At 41.7% G+C, this 18,423-nt stretch overlaps 1 protein-coding gene across 1 annotated transcript; it reads right to left on the bottom strand.

The window, feature by feature from the left end:
- Nucleotides 1-14,010: 14,010 nt before the first annotated feature.
- Nucleotides 14,011-17,493, bottom strand: LOC131242322 (phospho-2-dehydro-3-deoxyheptonate aldolase 1, chloroplastic-like). Its single transcript, XM_058240896.1, has 5 exons — nucleotides 16,829-17,493; nucleotides 16,440-16,717; nucleotides 16,051-16,327; nucleotides 15,700-15,945; nucleotides 14,011-14,463 (listed from the first exon to the last, which is right to left on the bottom strand). Exons 1-5 carry the CDS (start codon nucleotides 17,372-17,374, stop codon nucleotides 14,173-14,175), a joined length of 1,638 nt encoding a protein of 545 aa, XP_058096879.1. The 5' UTR covers nucleotides 17,375-17,493; the 3' UTR covers nucleotides 14,011-14,172.
- Between the last annotated feature and the right edge of the window lie 930 nt (nucleotides 17,494-18,423).

Here is an 18,423-nt window from a genome sequence, read left to right as displayed (position 1 = left end):
GTTAGACTGATCAATGCATTATGTGGCTACTACACATGTACGTCTAATATAGAACATTGGTCTACTTTTTTCTAGTGCTGATGTGGCCCACCTGAAAGTAGACCAGCCTGATTTGTGTGCCATGTCATGTTCAATGTACTCTTTACTTATGACCGACCATGATCTCACAATGTGAGTGTGCTATGCGGTTTACCGTTATGATAGAGGGATGTAATAGATGTTGGGCTCGAAATTCAGTCATCGTGTACATGTACACCATGCTAGGCGTGCCAAAGTTTAATACACCTTATTTCAAACCTAATACGTTTCACCCCAGGTGTAGAGATGGATAGAAAAATCATGGGTGATCATCTATTATCGGCAACTAAACAATTCGGCCGTTTATTTGGCCACTTATAAATGAAACTAAGCAATTTGCAAATAAGAGATTTTGCCCATTTAATGAGTTCTTTTTATCTCCTAGCTGAAAGAATTTTCTTACACCGTGATAACAAAAATTGATCTATTAGAACATTGTAAGGGTAGAAAGAACAAAATTGTATTGATATATATATATATATATATAATGGAAAAGGTTCTATATGGTCCAGCTCATGGGAACTTCCCATGAGGTCGAGCTGTGTAGGCCCCACCGTGATGTGTGTCGAACATCTACCCCATCAGTGAGATGCACCATTCAATGTTGGGCCACAGACTTAAAAATCAAGTCAATCTATGACTTGAGTGGGCCACACCACATACAATAGTTGAGAAGGGTTAGCCTCCCATTAAAACATTCACAATCATTTATTGGGCCCACCAAGATGTGGTTCACAAATTCAGATCATCCATTGTGCGTGTCCCACTTGGATGAGGGGTCAGACCAAGTTTCATCTGCATCCAAAGCTCAAGTGAGCCCCACCAAGTACTTTTATTAGTTTTAGGTATGTCTTCACATGGTTTTAGATGATGTGATCCACCTAAGTTCCGTATATGGCTTATTTTTCGTATATCCCATAATTTAAAGGGGATCCATCAAATGTACAGTGTTGATGTTTGACACGCATCACGGTAGGGCCAACATAGCTGGACCTCATGGGAAGTTCCTAGGAGCTCAACCGCCCTTTTATATATATATATATATATATATATATATATATAACTTACAAAAAAAATAATCATTGGCAATCCAACGACTACAGGATAAATGGTGAAGTTATAAAGCTGAGATCTTCATTGATCTAGCGACTTGGGCATGGATAAAAAGAATTAACTAAAAGAAAAATACAAAGATCTGCATTGGTCCAGTGACATGAGCATAAACAAAGGAAATTACGTTACTCCTAATCTAAGTTAGTCCAGCATAGCAGTGTAGATGTACTTGATTATAGTACTTCTAAGCTAAAATCCGTTCAACCTAATGATGTAAATAGATTGGATTACACTAGGGACTTGTTTGATTTTCAAATTGTAGCATAAATACATTGTAAACGAACCATCATAACTTATGCTGGTAATTACAACTCCTACCCTAAAGTCCGTGTTGATAGGTTAAGCATTCTGGTGCAAAACAGAGGAGGGGAAACAATTTTAAGTGCAAAAACTCTGGGGCCACCATGGCTCATTTTAGGGCATGAGCCAAAAAATTAAGCAATTCCGGAGCTCAACCGAACCACGCCACATTAAACAGTGAGAATTAAAGACCTACTATTAATAACGTCTTAGGGCCACAGAAATTTTGAATCAAGCTGATTTTTATGTTTTCCCTTTATCTATGTCTATATGATCCTATGAATAGGTTGGATGACAAATAAACAATAGAGTGAGCCTTAGGAATGTTTATTTCTTGTGGCGTGGTCCACTTGAGCTTTTGATTTGCCTCATTTCTTATTTTCATGCCCTAAAATGAGCTTGTGGAATGGATGGATGGCATGGATATGACATTTTCATCATAGTGGGCCCCATACTTTTTTGCATATAGAAACACATAAGATTCATATTAGATTTATACAATTTATAAAGACAACAATCCTGTCTTCAACCAATTAATGATGACAAGTAATTATATACCCCACTTGCAGGCTTTTACAGTGAGTTTGGGAAAATTAAAATTGCCTTAAGCTAAGATAAGCTAAGCAGCGTGGCATGCATAATTATGTTGTATTGGATTAGTGATGGCTTGAAGCTCTTAGATCTTTTTTCTGTTTATAAAAATCTTAAGCAATAGCTAGAAAAAGATCTTTGTAGTCACTTCTCATGTTTGTTAGTGCGGAAATAAACATCTTGGCTTGTAGATAGTCGTGATTCATTATGCAATACCACATGTGCTTGTCATTTATTGTGGATTGATCATTGGTTGTGCCCATATCCTACACCTACTACACGAATAAGAGTTCTTCTTGTAACATCATGTATAGCTGATTGTTTTCCACCGCTCTGCTCGAACGTACGTAACACCCATGAAAATTGGCTACCTTGGTATTGTTGTTATGTTGCTTTCTAATTCCTAAAACGGTTTTTGTTGTAAATTTTACTTTTATCTGATGTTGTGGTGCATCGGGCAAATTAATCACTAGTCATGAGTGTATTTTGGTCGATACCTATTGTTGATCACGAGGCCATTACGGTGTGTAGTCATTCCACCACATGAGTGAGATGCGTGACAAGCCTCGCATAACGGTAGCCAGCTAAACTTATTCTTCTTTAGCTACTTACGAGTTTTTAGATTTTGATCAAATTTGACTATCAAAACAGCTAAAAAGATCCTCCATTTATCTCTTCTCAAGATGTGATTATCACGTATCACCATCTAGGTTGCTAGACCTAACATGATCAAATCAAGCATAAACAATTGTAGAGATGGAAAATCTTTTGTATGTCTGTTTTTGAGATCCCATTGTCACATCGCACCGTTTGAGTTGCTAGATCTAACGCAATCCAATCAAACATAAACAACTATAGAAATGAAAAATCTTCTGTATGTCTTTTCTCATGATCTCATTATCATGTTGCACCATTTGAATCGCTAGATCTATGTAGTCAAATTATGCATAAATTACAATAGAAATGGAAAATTGGAAAATCATTTGTCATGGTGATGTGTTAATCAAGAGTGGCCATCTAATGGGCCCTACTAACATATGATTCAATATACACGTCTGACGATTATATCTTAACATTCGCCTGCAAAGCACGGGTACTGACAAAAATTTGTTCCTGGTACACTACTAGAAATGGTACGTACAACATACGAGGAGCCGGGAAGGAACAGAGAGGATCTAACGATGAAAAATCAAGCAAACATATCCTATAACGACAGCTAGGCCCAACTTATAAATGGTCTAGATTACTCCACAGAACATATTCCGAAAAAGAAAAGGTTATGGGTGCTAAGGATGAGAGGCCCCAAACCACGGTAGGTCAGCAGAACCATAGGGGGCCCCGCAATGGGTCACGGATTAAAAGCCCCAAGCTATGGTGAATCATCATATCTAAGGTGGGCCCACAGTGGGTTAATGGAATTTATGATGGTTTTGCTAATTTCCCCTCCCCAAAATGGCACATGGAGTGATCATTCAAACTAAACCGAACTATTCATTCATATAATTAGGCATAAGCCATGGTGTAGAAATCATGTTAACCAAATGATTCTAAGCATTCTATCAATAACATGAAAAAGATGGGCAGCTAAGATTGAATGGAGAAACAAAATAACCCCTATCATCATCTAGAAACATTTGGTAGGAAATTCTACTTTGTATTGTTTATGAATTTAAAGTAACACTTTGGTTTGATAATTCTAAAATATGATTTGTGGTTCATAAAAACATGCAATAGTAACAAATTTCCCCATTCAAAGAATTAGGATCATTAGGATCATTTAATCACTATAAAAACATGCAATATCCGAACTTCAATTTCCAACAAAAAAACTGAGGTGAAGATTTTTGAGAGTTCAGAAATGAAATTTTTGGAGATCATAATATATATATATATATATATATATATATATAGGGAAAAGGTACTATGCGCTCGAGCTGATGGGAACGTCCCATGAGGGTGAGTTGTGTGGGCCCCACCGTGATGCGTTTCGAACATCTACCCCATCATTCAGATGCACCATTCCATCGTGGAACTAGATCTCAAAAATCAAGTCAATCCGTGACTTGTGTGGACCACACCACATATAGAAGTTGAGAGGGGCCGTGCACCATTAAAACATTCATAATCATTTTTTGGGCCCATCAAGATGTGGTTTGCAAATCCAGCCCATCCATTATGTGTGTCCCACTTGTATGAGGGTTCAAACCTAGTTTTAGATACATGCAAATTTCAGGTGGGCCCCACTAAGTGCTTTTATATGTTTTTGGCATGTCTTCACATGATTTTAGATGTATGGCCCACCTGAGTTCCTTATACGGCTGATTTTTGGGATATCCCATAATTTAAAGGGGGCCCATCAAATGCACGGTGTTGATGGTCGACACGCATCACGGTGGGGCCCACACAGCTCGACCTCATGGGAGCTTATCGTGAGCTCAAGTCGCATAGTACCTATTCCCATATATATCGGAAACGCTCACCTGCGAACCAGTTCGTACATATTACATATGAACTTTTTTGAGAACCCATCATACGTGATGTGGATCTAAAATCTGAACCGTTCATGTGAAGCAGCACCTCGTGAAACCCCCCAGGACGAAGTTTCCTCCCTTGATTTGCATTTCTCTTTTCTATGGCCCACCAGAATTTTAGATCAGGGTGAAAATTTCGCACATGAGGTTTCATGGGATTCCGCATGACATGGACCGTTCAGATTAGACACCCATGACACGTGTGCAAAGGTGCGCACGTGCGTAGGTGCGCAGGGGAGCATGACTCTATATATATATGGAAAAGGTTCTCTGCGGTTGTGCTCATGGGAGCTTCCCATGAGGTCGAGCTGTGTGGGGCCCACTGTGATGTGTGTCAAACATCAACACCGTGCATTTGATGGGTCCCCTTTAAATTATGGGATATCCCAAAAATTAGCAATATACGAAACTCAGGTGGGCCATACCTTCTAAAATCATGTGAAGACATGTCTAAAACATATAAAAGCACTTGGTGAGGCCCACCTGAAATTTGGATGAATCTGAAAATTGGTTTGACCCCTCATCCAAGTGGGACACACGTAATGGATGGGATGGATTTGTGAACCACATGCCAGTGGTCCCAACAAATGATTATGAATGTTTTAATGGAGGGTAACCCCTGTCAACTTTTGTACGTGGAGTGGCCCATACAAGTTTAGGATTGACTTGATTTTTAAGCCTTAGGCCCACCATGGAATGGTGCATCTTACTGATGGGGTAGATGTTCGACATGAATAACGGTGGGGCCCACACAACTCAACCTCATGGGAAGTTCACATGAGTTCGACCGCATAGAACACCTTTATGTGTGTGTGTGTCTCTCTCTCTCCGGGGGGGGGGGGAGGTTCTATGTCCTCCACCGTATGTTACCTTCCCATGAGGTGAGTGTTGGAAACATGTTATTTGTTGGAAGGTAAAAATTTTAAATAAACGATGAGCCGGTTAGTAAAATACTCCACTTCTATCTCTCACATCGTATTTTCTACAAAAAGCCTTGCGCTAGAAACCTAGGTGAGGCCTACCGTGATTTTTTTTTTTTTATTTTGAGAAATCCACCCTGTCCATCCGTTTTTCCATATCATTTTAGGACAAGAGGCCAAAAATGAGCCAAATCCAAGACTCAAATGGGCTGAAAATGTGAGGATTGAATTTCCACAGTTGAAATATTTGCGGGGCCACGGAAGTTTAAAATCAAGATAATATTTGTGTTTTCAGTTCATCTCAGTAAGAATATTGCTATGAATGGTATGAATACAATTGAAACATCACTTTCGACCCAGGGAAGTTTTCATGGTAGGAATTTTCTTGCCTACCTTTTCCTTTAGTGCGGCCTACTTGAGTCTTGGATCCAGCTCATTTTTGGCCCTATGTCCTAAAATGATCTCCAAAAACCAAGGGACAATATGAATTTCTCACAAACACTATAGTTGGCTCTTACCGAAAATAGTGCAGCCTTGTCCACCATGAGAATTTCTCAAAAATAGAAGTTAAATTCACACTGTTTCCATCTGGGGGTGTACACAAACCAAGCTAGCTCGGTTAGCTCGCTTGACTCGACTCGAAAAAGCTTAATTCAAAGCTGAGTTCAAGCCAAGTCAAGCTGATTTTTTGAGCTCGAAAATGAATTTGAGCCGAGTTCAAGCAGGCCCAGCTCGATTCGACTCGACTCGGATCGAATCCAGCTCGAATCGAACTAGTTCGGTGACTCGGTTACTTTGCCATTGATGTTGCTCACCAACTGTTTGATAAGATGACTCAACAAAATGTGGCTAGTGGCAAAGAAGGTTTGGCTGGCCGGTGGCAACGAAGGTTTGGCTGGTGGCAACGAAGGTATGTACATAAAAAAATACTTTTTTTCTCGTCTTCTTTTTTTTTTTAGTTTTTATGTTATTTAGAAGGTGTTTAAGAAAATATCTGTAAAACCATTGCCTCTGTTTGTAAAAAAGTGAGATTTTGAAGTTGCAGTTAAGGTGTTTGTATAAATGCCTCAATGGCGAACTCGACTCGATCTTGGCTCGAACTCGGCCCGAGCTAGCCCGAGCTGCTGAACGAACTGAGCCGAGTTGGCCAGTCAGGCTCAAGGACCAAGCCAAGCTGAGTTCAAGTTGAGGTCAGCCACTGTTCAAGCCGAGTCGAGCTAAGGCCAGCTCGACTCGGTTCAACACGATCCCCTATTTCCATCCACCTGGGGCCAGATTAGATACTGACAGGTTGAGTAGTGAGACTTGGTTGAGTAGCCAGACTCGCTACTAAAGTGAAGTCACCGAGTCCCCACCATGATGTATGTTTTGTATCCACACCTTCCATCCATTTGGAGAGATCATTTTAAGACAATATGCAAAGAATGAGTTAAATACAAACCTCCAGTGGACCCCATCACAGAAAACAGTGAGATCAGTGACACCCACCTTTAAAAACTTCTAAAGGCCGCAAAAGTTTTAGATCAAGCTGCTATTTGTATTTTCTTTTATTTCATGTCTTTTTTAACTTTTGAACAAGTTGGATTTCAAATAAACATTATGGTGGGCCTTGGGTAGTTTCAACAGTAGGAATCACTCTCCCAACTATTTTCTGTGGTGGGGTCCACTACAGCTTTTTATCTACCTCATTCTTTGGCCCATGCCCTAAAATGATATCTCGAAATGGATGGACAGTGTGGATATAACACATATATCATAGTGTGGCCCACAGAACTTGGTAACGTAACTTCCTAGCCGACTCGCTACTCAACCTGTTGGTATCTAATCCGTGTACGTCCGCTTCCGTATTAAAAGGTATAATGGTCTCCAACGCGGAAGCCGATTGGCTAGTGTACCATGTGTTGATGTCAGCAAGCTCTATGGGTTCCATTATTAGGTATGTGTTATATCCAAACCATCCATCCATTTTACGAGCTCATTTTAAGCCGAAAAATAAGATGGATACAACGCTCAATTGGACCACACTGCAAAAAGCAGTGGAATATTGAATGTCTACCATTGAAACCCTTTTAGGGGTCACAGAAGTTTCGGATCAATATGAAATTTGTGTTTCCTCTTCATCTATGTATTTGTGACCTCATTAACAGATTGGATGGAAAGTAAACGTTTTGATGGGCCCTATGAATTTTTTAACGGTGAAAATCATTATCGTCACTGCTATTTTTGGTGTGGTCCATTTGAGATTTGGATATGATTCATTTTTTGTCTAATACTCTAAAATGATCTCAAAAAATGGATGATAGGTGTGGATATTATAAATACTTCATTATGGGGCCATGTACCTTTAATCTCCTTTGAGCCGTTTGTACAACTGGAAGCTCAAGGAGCGTCGGTGCTTGTCTTCGCAGGACACGTATCTATACCAGCTATATAGCTGGTGTGTGGTACACTAGCTAATCCACTTCCCTCCAACGCTGGGTAGACGCGGATTAGCTACAGACAGGTTACGTCAAATTCTGTGGAACCCACCATGATGTATGTGTTATATCCATACCGGCCATTCACTTGGAGATATCAATTCAAGGGCCTGTTTGGGAGTGTAAGGGCCTGTTTGGGAGTGTGGATTTGGAACCCCTTGGATTCGGAACTTCCAGGATTGGATACCCCTTGGATTGGCGATCCTCCCAGTGTGTTTGGCACCTTGGAGTGTGAATCAACATTAATTCAAAAATACCTATGCATAGTATATTTATTTGGATTTAATTACTAAATCAACTTTAATATCCCCAATTAGTAAGATATATAATTTTTGACACTATGGTTGTGATAAGCCCACTGAAATATATGCTTTGCTTGAAAATGATGAAATTCCAAGTCTTGGATGGACCGCAAGCACAAGATCATGTCTGAGTGATTAACCAATGATTTTTAATTGTTGATTAATATGGACAATGTTTGGATGGTGCTGATCATCATTAGTGGGCCATGTGTTCAATAGAATGATAGTGTACAGTGACACACATGTTACACCTACAACTATTGAAATGATTTTAGGTGTAATCCAAGTTCTCACCGTGGATTGCAAACCCCCTTGAAGAAGGGATTAGAAACCTCCTGGATTTAAAACCCCAGTTACTTTATGCTGCAAAACAACCAAGGTGATTTGAAACCCTCTCCAATCCCCTCTAACCCATGGTGCCAAATGACCCCTAAGGCATGAGACAAAGAATGACGCAAATCCAAAGCTCGAATGGATCTACCAAAGAAAATAGTGGATAGGATGACGCCCACCATTAAAAATTTCTAAGGCCACAAAAGTTTTCGATCAAGCTGAAATTTGTGTTTTGGCTTCTTTCATGTATGTCTTAGCTTAGCTTATGAACAGGTTGGATCTCAGATAAACATCATAGGCAGGTTTCACCGGTGGGCGCAAGGCTTTTGCAGAAAATAGGCCAGAGAGAGAGTTGGAGGGGTATTTTAATAACTTATTGTACCAGTTTTGTTTCTCCAGTTTCCCTATAAAATCTCCCCACTCTATAAAATCACCTCATTTATTTAAAATTTTTATCATCCCATCAATAATGTGCCGCCAACACTTGACCTCATGAGAAGGTAACATACGGTGGAGCGCATAGCACCTTTTCCCATATATATATATATATATATATATATATATATATATATATATATATATATATATATATATATATATATATCAGCTCATGGGAACTTCTCATAGGTCGAGTTATGTGGACCCACTGTGATGCGTGTCGAGCATCAACATCGTGAATTTAATAGGTCAAATCCCAAAAATCAGTTGTATACAGAACTCAGGTGGGCCATACCATAGAAAATCATGTAAAGACATGCCTAAAACATATAAAAGCACTTGGTGGGGCCAACCTGAAATTTGGATGCATCTGAAACTTGGTCTGACCCCTCATCCAAGTGGGACACACATATTGGATGGTCTGGATTTGTGAACTACACCTTGGTGGGCCCAACAAATGATTATGAATGTTTTTAATGGGAGCATAACCCCTCTCAACTTTAGTACATAGTGTGGCCCACAAAAGTCATTGATTTACTTGATTTTTAAGCCTAAGGCCCAATATGGAATGGTGCATTTGACTGATGGGGTAGATGTTCGACATGCATCACAGTGGGGCCCACGCAGCTCGACCTCACGGGAAGTTCCCATGAGCTTTACCGTATAGAACCTTTTCCTATATATATATAGGGAAAAAGGTACTATGCGACTCGACCTCACGAGATCGTCCCATGAGGTTGAGTTGTGTGGGCCCCACCGTGATGCGTTTCGAACATCTACCCCATCAGTTAGATGCACCATTCCATCGTGGGTCTAAGTCTCAAAAATCAAGTCAATCCGTGACTTGTGTGGGCCACACCACATACAGAAGTGGGGAGGGGCCGTGCACTATTAAAACATCCATAATCATTTTTTGGGCCCACCGAGATGTGGTTTGCAAATCCAGCCCATCCATTATATGTGTCCCACTTGGATGAGGGTTCAGACCAAGTTTCAGCAACATTCAAAACTCAGGTGGGCCCCACCAAGTGCTTTTATATGTTTTTGGCATGTCTTCACATGATTTTAGATGGTATGGCCCACTTGAGTTCCGTATACGGTTGATTTTTGGGATATCCCATAATTTAGAGGGGACCCATCAAATGCACAGTGTTGATGGTCGACACGCATCACGGAGGGGCCCACACAGCTCGACCTCACGGGAGCTTATTGTGAGGTCGAGCGCATAGTACCTTTTCCCATATATATATATACAGAGTCCCGGTCTCCTGCGCACAAGGCCGCACCGACCTTAAATGAGAGCTTGGTTATCAGCCGTTAGATCCCTTCATCGGCTGGGATTCAAGAGACTTGCGCAAGAGAGAGTCTCTTGAAGGAGGACTCGCGCGGCACTTTTTTCGGCAAAAGAGCGGCATCAGTTTTGACAGAGAGATAGGGACGCGGTTTGGCTGGTGACGTTGCCATCAACCATGGCTAGTGGTTGGTGCTATGTGGACCCATCATGTATATGTTTTATCCACGCCATCCATCCATTTTGAAAGATAATTTTATATTTTTATCCCAAAAATTAGCTATATCTAAATCACATGTGGACCACACCATGGGAAAACAGTTTTGATTGAATTTCCGCCATTAAAAGCCTCCTAGGGCCCACTATAATGGCTATTTGACATCTAACCTGTTGATGAGGTCATAAAAACTTGGATGAAGGTAAATAATATATATCAGATTGATCTAAAACCTTGTGGCCCCTAAGAAGTTTTTAATGGTGGGCGTTCAATTAACTGTGCGGTCTACTTGAGATTTGGATCAACCTCATTTTTGGGCTTATACAAAAAATGATCTGAAAGAATGGGTGGACGGCATGGATGAAATACATACATCATAGTGGGGCCCACGTAGCACTTCTCTCATAGTGATGAGAGTGATGAAAACCACACGTGTTTAGCTCCTGAGACAGTCAGAAGTCAAACAACACTTCTCTCGCTGTTTGGTACCCTACCACAACGATTGTCTGCTTATATTCTTTAAGCTGTGGTGTCTCAGACATTCTACACATGCCAACCGTTAACTTCAACCCAGGTGTCCAATTGTAAGGTCTACCATGGATGGATCACATCCTGGAGATCAGGCTGGTAGAAAAATCCTAACCATCCATTTGTTGGCTATCAATTGGAAAAGTTAAAAATAAAATAATCACCATTTTAAATTCAATTTGTGAATCCAGATGATTACTTGCTTTTGATCATTGATGATTTCGGGCTGTGTACCATCCATTGTGGGTTCCACAATTTGGGTGGACCGGATTGCCTTCAAAGTCTGCCTTGTGGTCAGTGGATGAGAAGCAAAACTTGAATAAATGGTGGCAAACTTTCACCAGAGTCTAAACAAACTATTTAACCTCTCTTTTTGTAATATATTTTTGACCATAGATATCTATTATTAATGGGCGTATTAGCATCCTGACCGTGCGTTTCTGTGGGCGTGAAATGGCCCAGTGGAGGCCATCTCATTCCTCGACAGAACCTATGTCGGTTCATCGCATAATGTCTGCCATTCCTTCCAATAATGGGCCTTAACCGGACACGAGGCACAGACCGTCTGACTGGTTGTAAAGGGTTGTTGGGCCCTACAGTCCTGTAAATTCATTTTATGGCTCCTGATTGACTGATTGGATCAAACACTCAATGCAATTTAACGGTGGGCGTCACTCTCCCCTCTGTTTTTTGTGGTGGGGTCCTCTCCAGCTTTGGATCTGATTCATTTTTCGAATCATGCCCTAATATGATCTCCAAATGGATGGACGGTGTAGATACAAAACATGCATCATGGTGTGGCCCACAGAACTTGGAGACATCACTTCCCTCTCTTACCGAAAAAAGTGCCGCACGAGTCCTCCTTCAAGATACTCTCTCTTGCGCAAGTCTCTTGAATCCCAGCCGATGAAGGGATCTAACGGCTGATAACCGAGCTCTCATTTAAGGTCGGTGCGGCCTTGTGCGCTGGAGACCGGGACTCTATATATATATATAAGTCCTTTCTCGTAGCTTAGCGGTAGGCCTCCCACACTCATAGCAAGAAGATGAGATTGATAGGAAAACCCAACTCAAACAATGGACATTTCTTTGCTGATTACACATAAATCTAGCTTTTACTCTAGGGTGTGTGGTTTTGATCGGCCGCTGTTGATGGATATGCACTTTAACTGGCTATGTGCATGTATATGGATGGTCAAATCTGTCAAGTATGGTTGAAACAATTGAAATTGTCCACATTTAGGTCAGAGGTTACATCTCAACCTACCCACTTAGACGGAATATCAATAATAATAATAATATATTTATTGTTATTATTAATATTATTATCTTACACAAAATCTTCAACATTTTGGATTTTATAAACAAAAGACCTGGACTTTTGTATGAAATGATATTTTTTAGGGTGACACCCTTCCTTTATTTTGACACAGAAATGAGGTAGGTGGGGTTACTTGGTGTGCGGATGGCATCCATCCATCCAACAGGTGCCACCTACCACGATGATTAGATGCCGAAAAGATAGGCTCATGCAATCATAAGGTGGGCCACACATTAACTGGAGTTTTAGGTGGTGTTATGCGGTGGTCCAACTGAGGCATCTGCACGATTTTTTTGGGATGTCTAATCATCAAGGTGGGGTCAGCTATGTGGATGGTGTTGGATGTCATAGCACCCCATAATGCTCGACTCCATTTTTTTAGAAAAATTAGGGAAGAGTATTTTTGTCAGGGAAAACATATTTCATATACTAGAGGAGATCAATTTTTTTAATATAATAATTAAATAATAATAATAATAATAATAAGTGTTTCCCTAGAATTTTTAGTCATTCAAAATTTCCCAAGGTCCCTAAGTTATATTGTGGTCTGGATGCATCCAAAGAGGTGCGTTCGCTATACATCGGATGCTGTTTGGATTATAGAGAAGATCGGGCCATCCACTGATGGGAGAGATGCGAGCCAGTAGCACCAGATCAAGAACCACCAGGGACGAGGCCCATCAACTCAACAACAGCTGCTAGCCCTAGGCCCATTTAAGACGTTGCGTGCCATTCTTAGTATTGACCAGCGTATGTATTCGGTTGCAGAAAATCCGGTACAACCCTTCCATTCACATAGAAGGGGCTCGGCCTTTATTACCCATGACTCGGTTGAACTGGTCCCACACTCCCACTCGTCCACTGAACTAGTCACAATTAGAAAATGTGGCCCACCCAGCATATGTTAATTAATGTGTTGGACCAGATGACCAGGTCATCTAGCCTGGCCCCACCCAACACAAGACCCAAATGAAAAATAAGTAGATACATGCATATAATATATGTATGTTGGTAGCAATTCATTAATTGGATGAGGTTGGCGTACCTTTAGCCCCATATTCCTTTGTTAAAACCGTGCCAGGTTGGGTCCAACCCAGTAACAACTAAATGCGTTGGGTTGGTTGGACTTGGATTTGGGGAAATTTTTAAGTGGGTCAGGTTGGGTCGTGGGTCAGTTTTGAGCCAGAATGCTTGGCCCATTTAGTAAATGGTTTGGGCTTGGGCTGACCTCGAGCCCCAACCCATTGCCATCCTACGCAAATCTAGGATGATGTAGAACGATTCACCCCCCCATGTAACAAGGTTCGTTACATTATCTGTGGGGCCCATCATGACTCGTGTCTTAAATCCATTCTGACCCAGCACTCTCTGAGATTAAAGGCCTCATTCAAGTAGGTACGTACATTCATACACTTGGTGGGACCCGCAGACCACCGCCCCATCTTCATTGCAAGATCGACTCACGGCTGCGCCCGCCCCAGTCGAACCAGTAGGCCACCAAGCACAAGACATTTCAATATTTTTAAATCCCAAAAGACCCACCAAACACTCAAATACCAAATGCCTAAAATGAAGGTAACCTTTGCCTTTTATTCTACCTCTGTAAGTTCCAAACGCATGTGTTCACGTATACATACATAAATTAAAGCACCCAACGAAGATAAGATTTAAGTATTAAAAAAGCACTAATTATGATGAGTACACCCACAAGCCCACCAACACCCTTCTTAATTCACAGCCCCAATGAGGCCAGGGGGCCCATTGCAAGGTGCTGGCCTGCCTGCTGCGATCCGATCCTCCTCTTCCTCAGCCGTTCCGCGATGATGAATGCGAGCTCCAGAGACTGGGATGCATTCAGCCTTGGGTCACAGTGGGTATGGTATCGCGAGCTCAGGTCATCAAAGGTCACAGTCCGTGACCCTCCGATGCACTCTGTCACGTTCTGGCCTGTCATTTCAAGATGGACGCCACCCGGATGGCTCCCTTCTTGTTCGTGCACGTCGAAGAAGGCTCGCACCTCATTCTGGTGATGGATACAGCATTAGTGTTAAAATACATCAGTTTGAATGAGGACTGCCATAGACTAGAAATTGGATACAATGGATGTATAATGTCGTAGAATCATTCAATGTTTTGTTGTATGTTGACATAAATCTATGTTGAGTAAATTGAAAACAAACATAATTAAGATGAGAGCATTCTAGGATCTCTTATATGCATTAAGATAAAAGAACTACTGACTACCAACCTAACTAAGAAATAAATAAATAAAACACATCAAACACCAAGGGCCTGTTTGGTTGACACCCCAAAAACCACTTTCTCTGGTTTTTGCCAGACAGGCGCCATTATAGCTGCAATGCCTGTTTCATGTTTCTCCAATCATTGTGGTCTACACGAAGAACAGAGATAATTTCATGGCCTTCCGGGGGTATTCTGACCTAGAAAATCTGATGGAAGAACTCACTTTTTTGGAAAATAAGCCATGTTTCTTCTTATCTGAATATGAAAATAATATCCCCAACTGCTGAACCACCGTCTCCTTTGAATATGTAAAATCTGCAAATTTGAACAAGCTCACCCGACCTAGTCGCTAGACTAGGGGTGTGATAGTCTGCAATATTTGAACAAGCTCACCCGACCTAGTCGCTAGACTTGGTGTGGGACCGTCGGGTAACATCCGATACTTCTGGTTTTGTAATAGGATCATCCAAGAGGATGAGAAAACAAAATGCCAAGAATGACCATGAAGAGCTAAAATCTCATATGAGTAGCAGATAAAATCAGAACTGTAGGTTGCATGGAGAATTTTACTATAACATAAATAACCTCACATATTTTACATATCCCTCATTTTAAATCGTAAAGTTCACTACTATTTCAACTAATTGCATGAGTAAAATTGTCTCTATCTAGTAAAGAACTTTTTTTTTTTCTACAAAGGGAATATGCCTCAGCATACAGTTTAAGCATATAGATCTGATCCATGGTGTGTGCCCATGAAATGTCCAATTCGCCTAGGGGGTTGTATCACCCCACTCAGGTAGTAAGGGGTGATGGCGACTTGTGGTTCTTGTGGTATCAAACCATATTGGGTAGTGCCTCCGACACGTCACATCAGACTCATCCAAATCTTAAAACCATGGATTTTATGCATGATGTTTCATCAGCTATAGAGAGCTACTTGCCGAACTAAAACCAACATTAATTAGATAACTAAGTTCTTAAAATTGGAAGCATGAACAGAGTAGAATCATACCCTGATTGAGTCAAAAGGGCGAGTTTTGAGACCACAAGGAGCCTTGATGGTGTTTCCATGCATAGGGTCACTGACCCAAGTGACTATCTGCCCGGACTGGCGGACCGCTCTAATCAGATGAGGAAGCTTCACCCTCATGTTCTCAGCCCCCATCCTCGTGATTATCGTTATCCTCCCGGCCTTGTTAGCAGGATTCAAGATCTCAATCAGCTTCACCAGCTCCTTTGGATCCATCTTATCGCTCACCTGCATTTGACACATCAAATCCCATCCGTTCAAGCCATACAATTCAATTACACGATCACATTCAACAGAATACAGAGCAATGAATGTATGCATGTATGTATTTACCTTGATGCCGAGCGGATTCGCAACACCTTTAAGGAACTCGACGTGTGAACCATCGAGCTGCCGGGTCCGCTCCCCGACCCACAGCATGTGAGCAGAGCAATCATAGTAAAGCCCGGATGTGGAATCCTCCCTCGTAAGTGACTGCTCATATGGTAAGAGCAGGCACTCGTGCGACGTCCAGAACTCAGTGGTCGTTGTAATTGGGTGGTCGTCAGTGAGCCCTGCAGCAGCCATGAACCCCAATGCCTCATCGACTCGATGAGCCAACTCCCTGTACCTGTTTCCATCAACATCCAGGTTGAGATACGAGTCAACTCAGTCCGAGTCACCGAGTCAAAAAACAACAACGAAGAAAGAAAGAAAGAAAGAACCAAAGATTCAACACCTACCTATCACCCTGTTCGCTCTGCTCTGTAAAATCAAGATTCCATTGTGTGACTCTCTGCATGGCAGCATAGCCTCCCGTGGCGAAGGCCCTCAGGAGATTAAGAGTAGCAGCGGACTGGCAGTAGGCACGGATCATCCTCTGTGGGTCCGGAATTCTTGACTTCTCATTAAAGGCATCTCCATTGACATTGTCTCCTCTGTAACTTGGAAGCTTCACGCCGTTCTTTTCCTCGAACGATTCCGATCTTGGCTTTGCGAATTGTCCTGCCATCCGACCCACCTGAGAAAAAAAAAAAAAATCCAAAATTCAATTGCAATTTCAAAGAAAATGAAAAACCCAAAATTCAAATTGGAATTTTGCATTGATGGGAATCAAGAGAACTGAAAATACCTTGACAACAGGCATTTGTCCACCGAACATGAGAACCACTCCCATCTGGAGTAGGATTCTGAAGGTATCCCTGATGTTGTTGGCATTGAATTCCTTGAAGCTCTCGGCGCAGTCTCCGCCCTGGAGGAGGAAAGCCTTCCCCATGGCGGCATCAGCAAGACGTTCCTCCAGATGGCGGGCCTCGCCTGCGAAGACGATAGGAGGGAAGGTCTCAATGGTCTTGAGGACGGCCTCGAGATCTTGCTCATTCGGGTATTCCGGGAGTTGCAGGGCCTTCTTTGATTTCCAGCTATCGACCGCCCATTTGCTTGGAACAGTCTTGGAAGGCGACGACAATGATGGTGATGATGAGGCCTTGGAGGGCTTGTCGACGACGACGGGGTTCTTGGTGGGATCAGCGGCGTGGACGGCTGAGATGGGTTTGGGGGTTCTGGTGGGGAGGAGAGGAAGAGAATGTTGGTGGGTCTTGGAAGAAGAAGGGAAGATGGATGGTTGGGATTGGAGAGGGGATTTGGTGGAGAGGGATGAGGTGGTTGTAAGAGCCATTTTCTCTTTTGCCTCTCTTCTTTTCTTCCTTTATATTTGAGGATGAAAGAGAGAAAGACAGAGCTTTTGAGAAAATGCCCTGAGAATGGAGGAAGGATGTGGAAGCTATTTATAAAGGGTGGAGAGAGAGAGAGAGAGAGAGAGAGAGAGAGAGAGAGAGAGAGAGAGAGCGGGGTTTGGTGAAGAGGTGGTTGTTGAGATGGCAGGGAAGAACGAGCAAGGGGCGTTTGGGGAGGACGATATCGCAAGTACAACCGGTTGGACTATAGGTCACCGTCCATTGAAGGATATCTTCTAAATCCTTTCCAATATGAAAATCCAAACCGTCCAATATGTTTAAACTAGTATTTATTATTAGTATTTGGAAAAACAAGATTGATCCACTGATTATATGGGCCATATTTTTATTTTGTAAAAAAACTCATCGGCGGTTATTTATTGCTTTATATGATATGGCTAATGTTTTTAATGGATCATGCTGATTTTAGCATAGGGTCATTCCCATAGTGTGGCCAACCATTGGACAGGTTAGATTTTTCAAATATGAGAAAAATTATATTTATGAGCTGATGGACAGTAATTTATGGTCCAGTCGGTTGGACTTGAGAACTACTCTTTAAGTAAGAAAGTGAAAATGCCACGTAAGGGGAAGTATGCAATTCTACTTATACGAGTATGTATAGTTTTCTGCCACTGGGGTATACGTATATGATATCTGGACGGTTCATCAGAAGGCATCTGGATTTTTGTACAATAGATCTTGAATCAGGCAATCATGCTTATCACGTAGTGTACAAAGGATGTGGGTTGGGCGTCACTTTTAATTGATCTAACTTTTATACTTACTTTTGGCTCGCTTGACCATTAATGTAAAGGCTCTTGGGTGGACTGACCTGATGAACGGACAAGATCACGCAGGAGACCGCCACGCTGTCAGATTTGTATGCTCGAGTAGCCTTCGCGAGATTACTGCAGAAATCGAGAGAGTAGAGAAAAGGACGAAAAGTCGTTGTAATTTTCTAATCTTTTAAGGGTTTTAGTTATCAAAT

This window comes from Magnolia sinica, chromosome 4 (assembly GCF_029962835.1).
Source record: "Magnolia sinica isolate HGM2019 chromosome 4, MsV1, whole genome shotgun sequence".
Taxonomy (NCBI): domain Eukaryota; kingdom Viridiplantae; phylum Streptophyta; class Magnoliopsida; order Magnoliales; family Magnoliaceae; genus Magnolia; species Magnolia sinica.
This window is presented reverse-complemented; position numbering and strand designations above follow the sequence as displayed.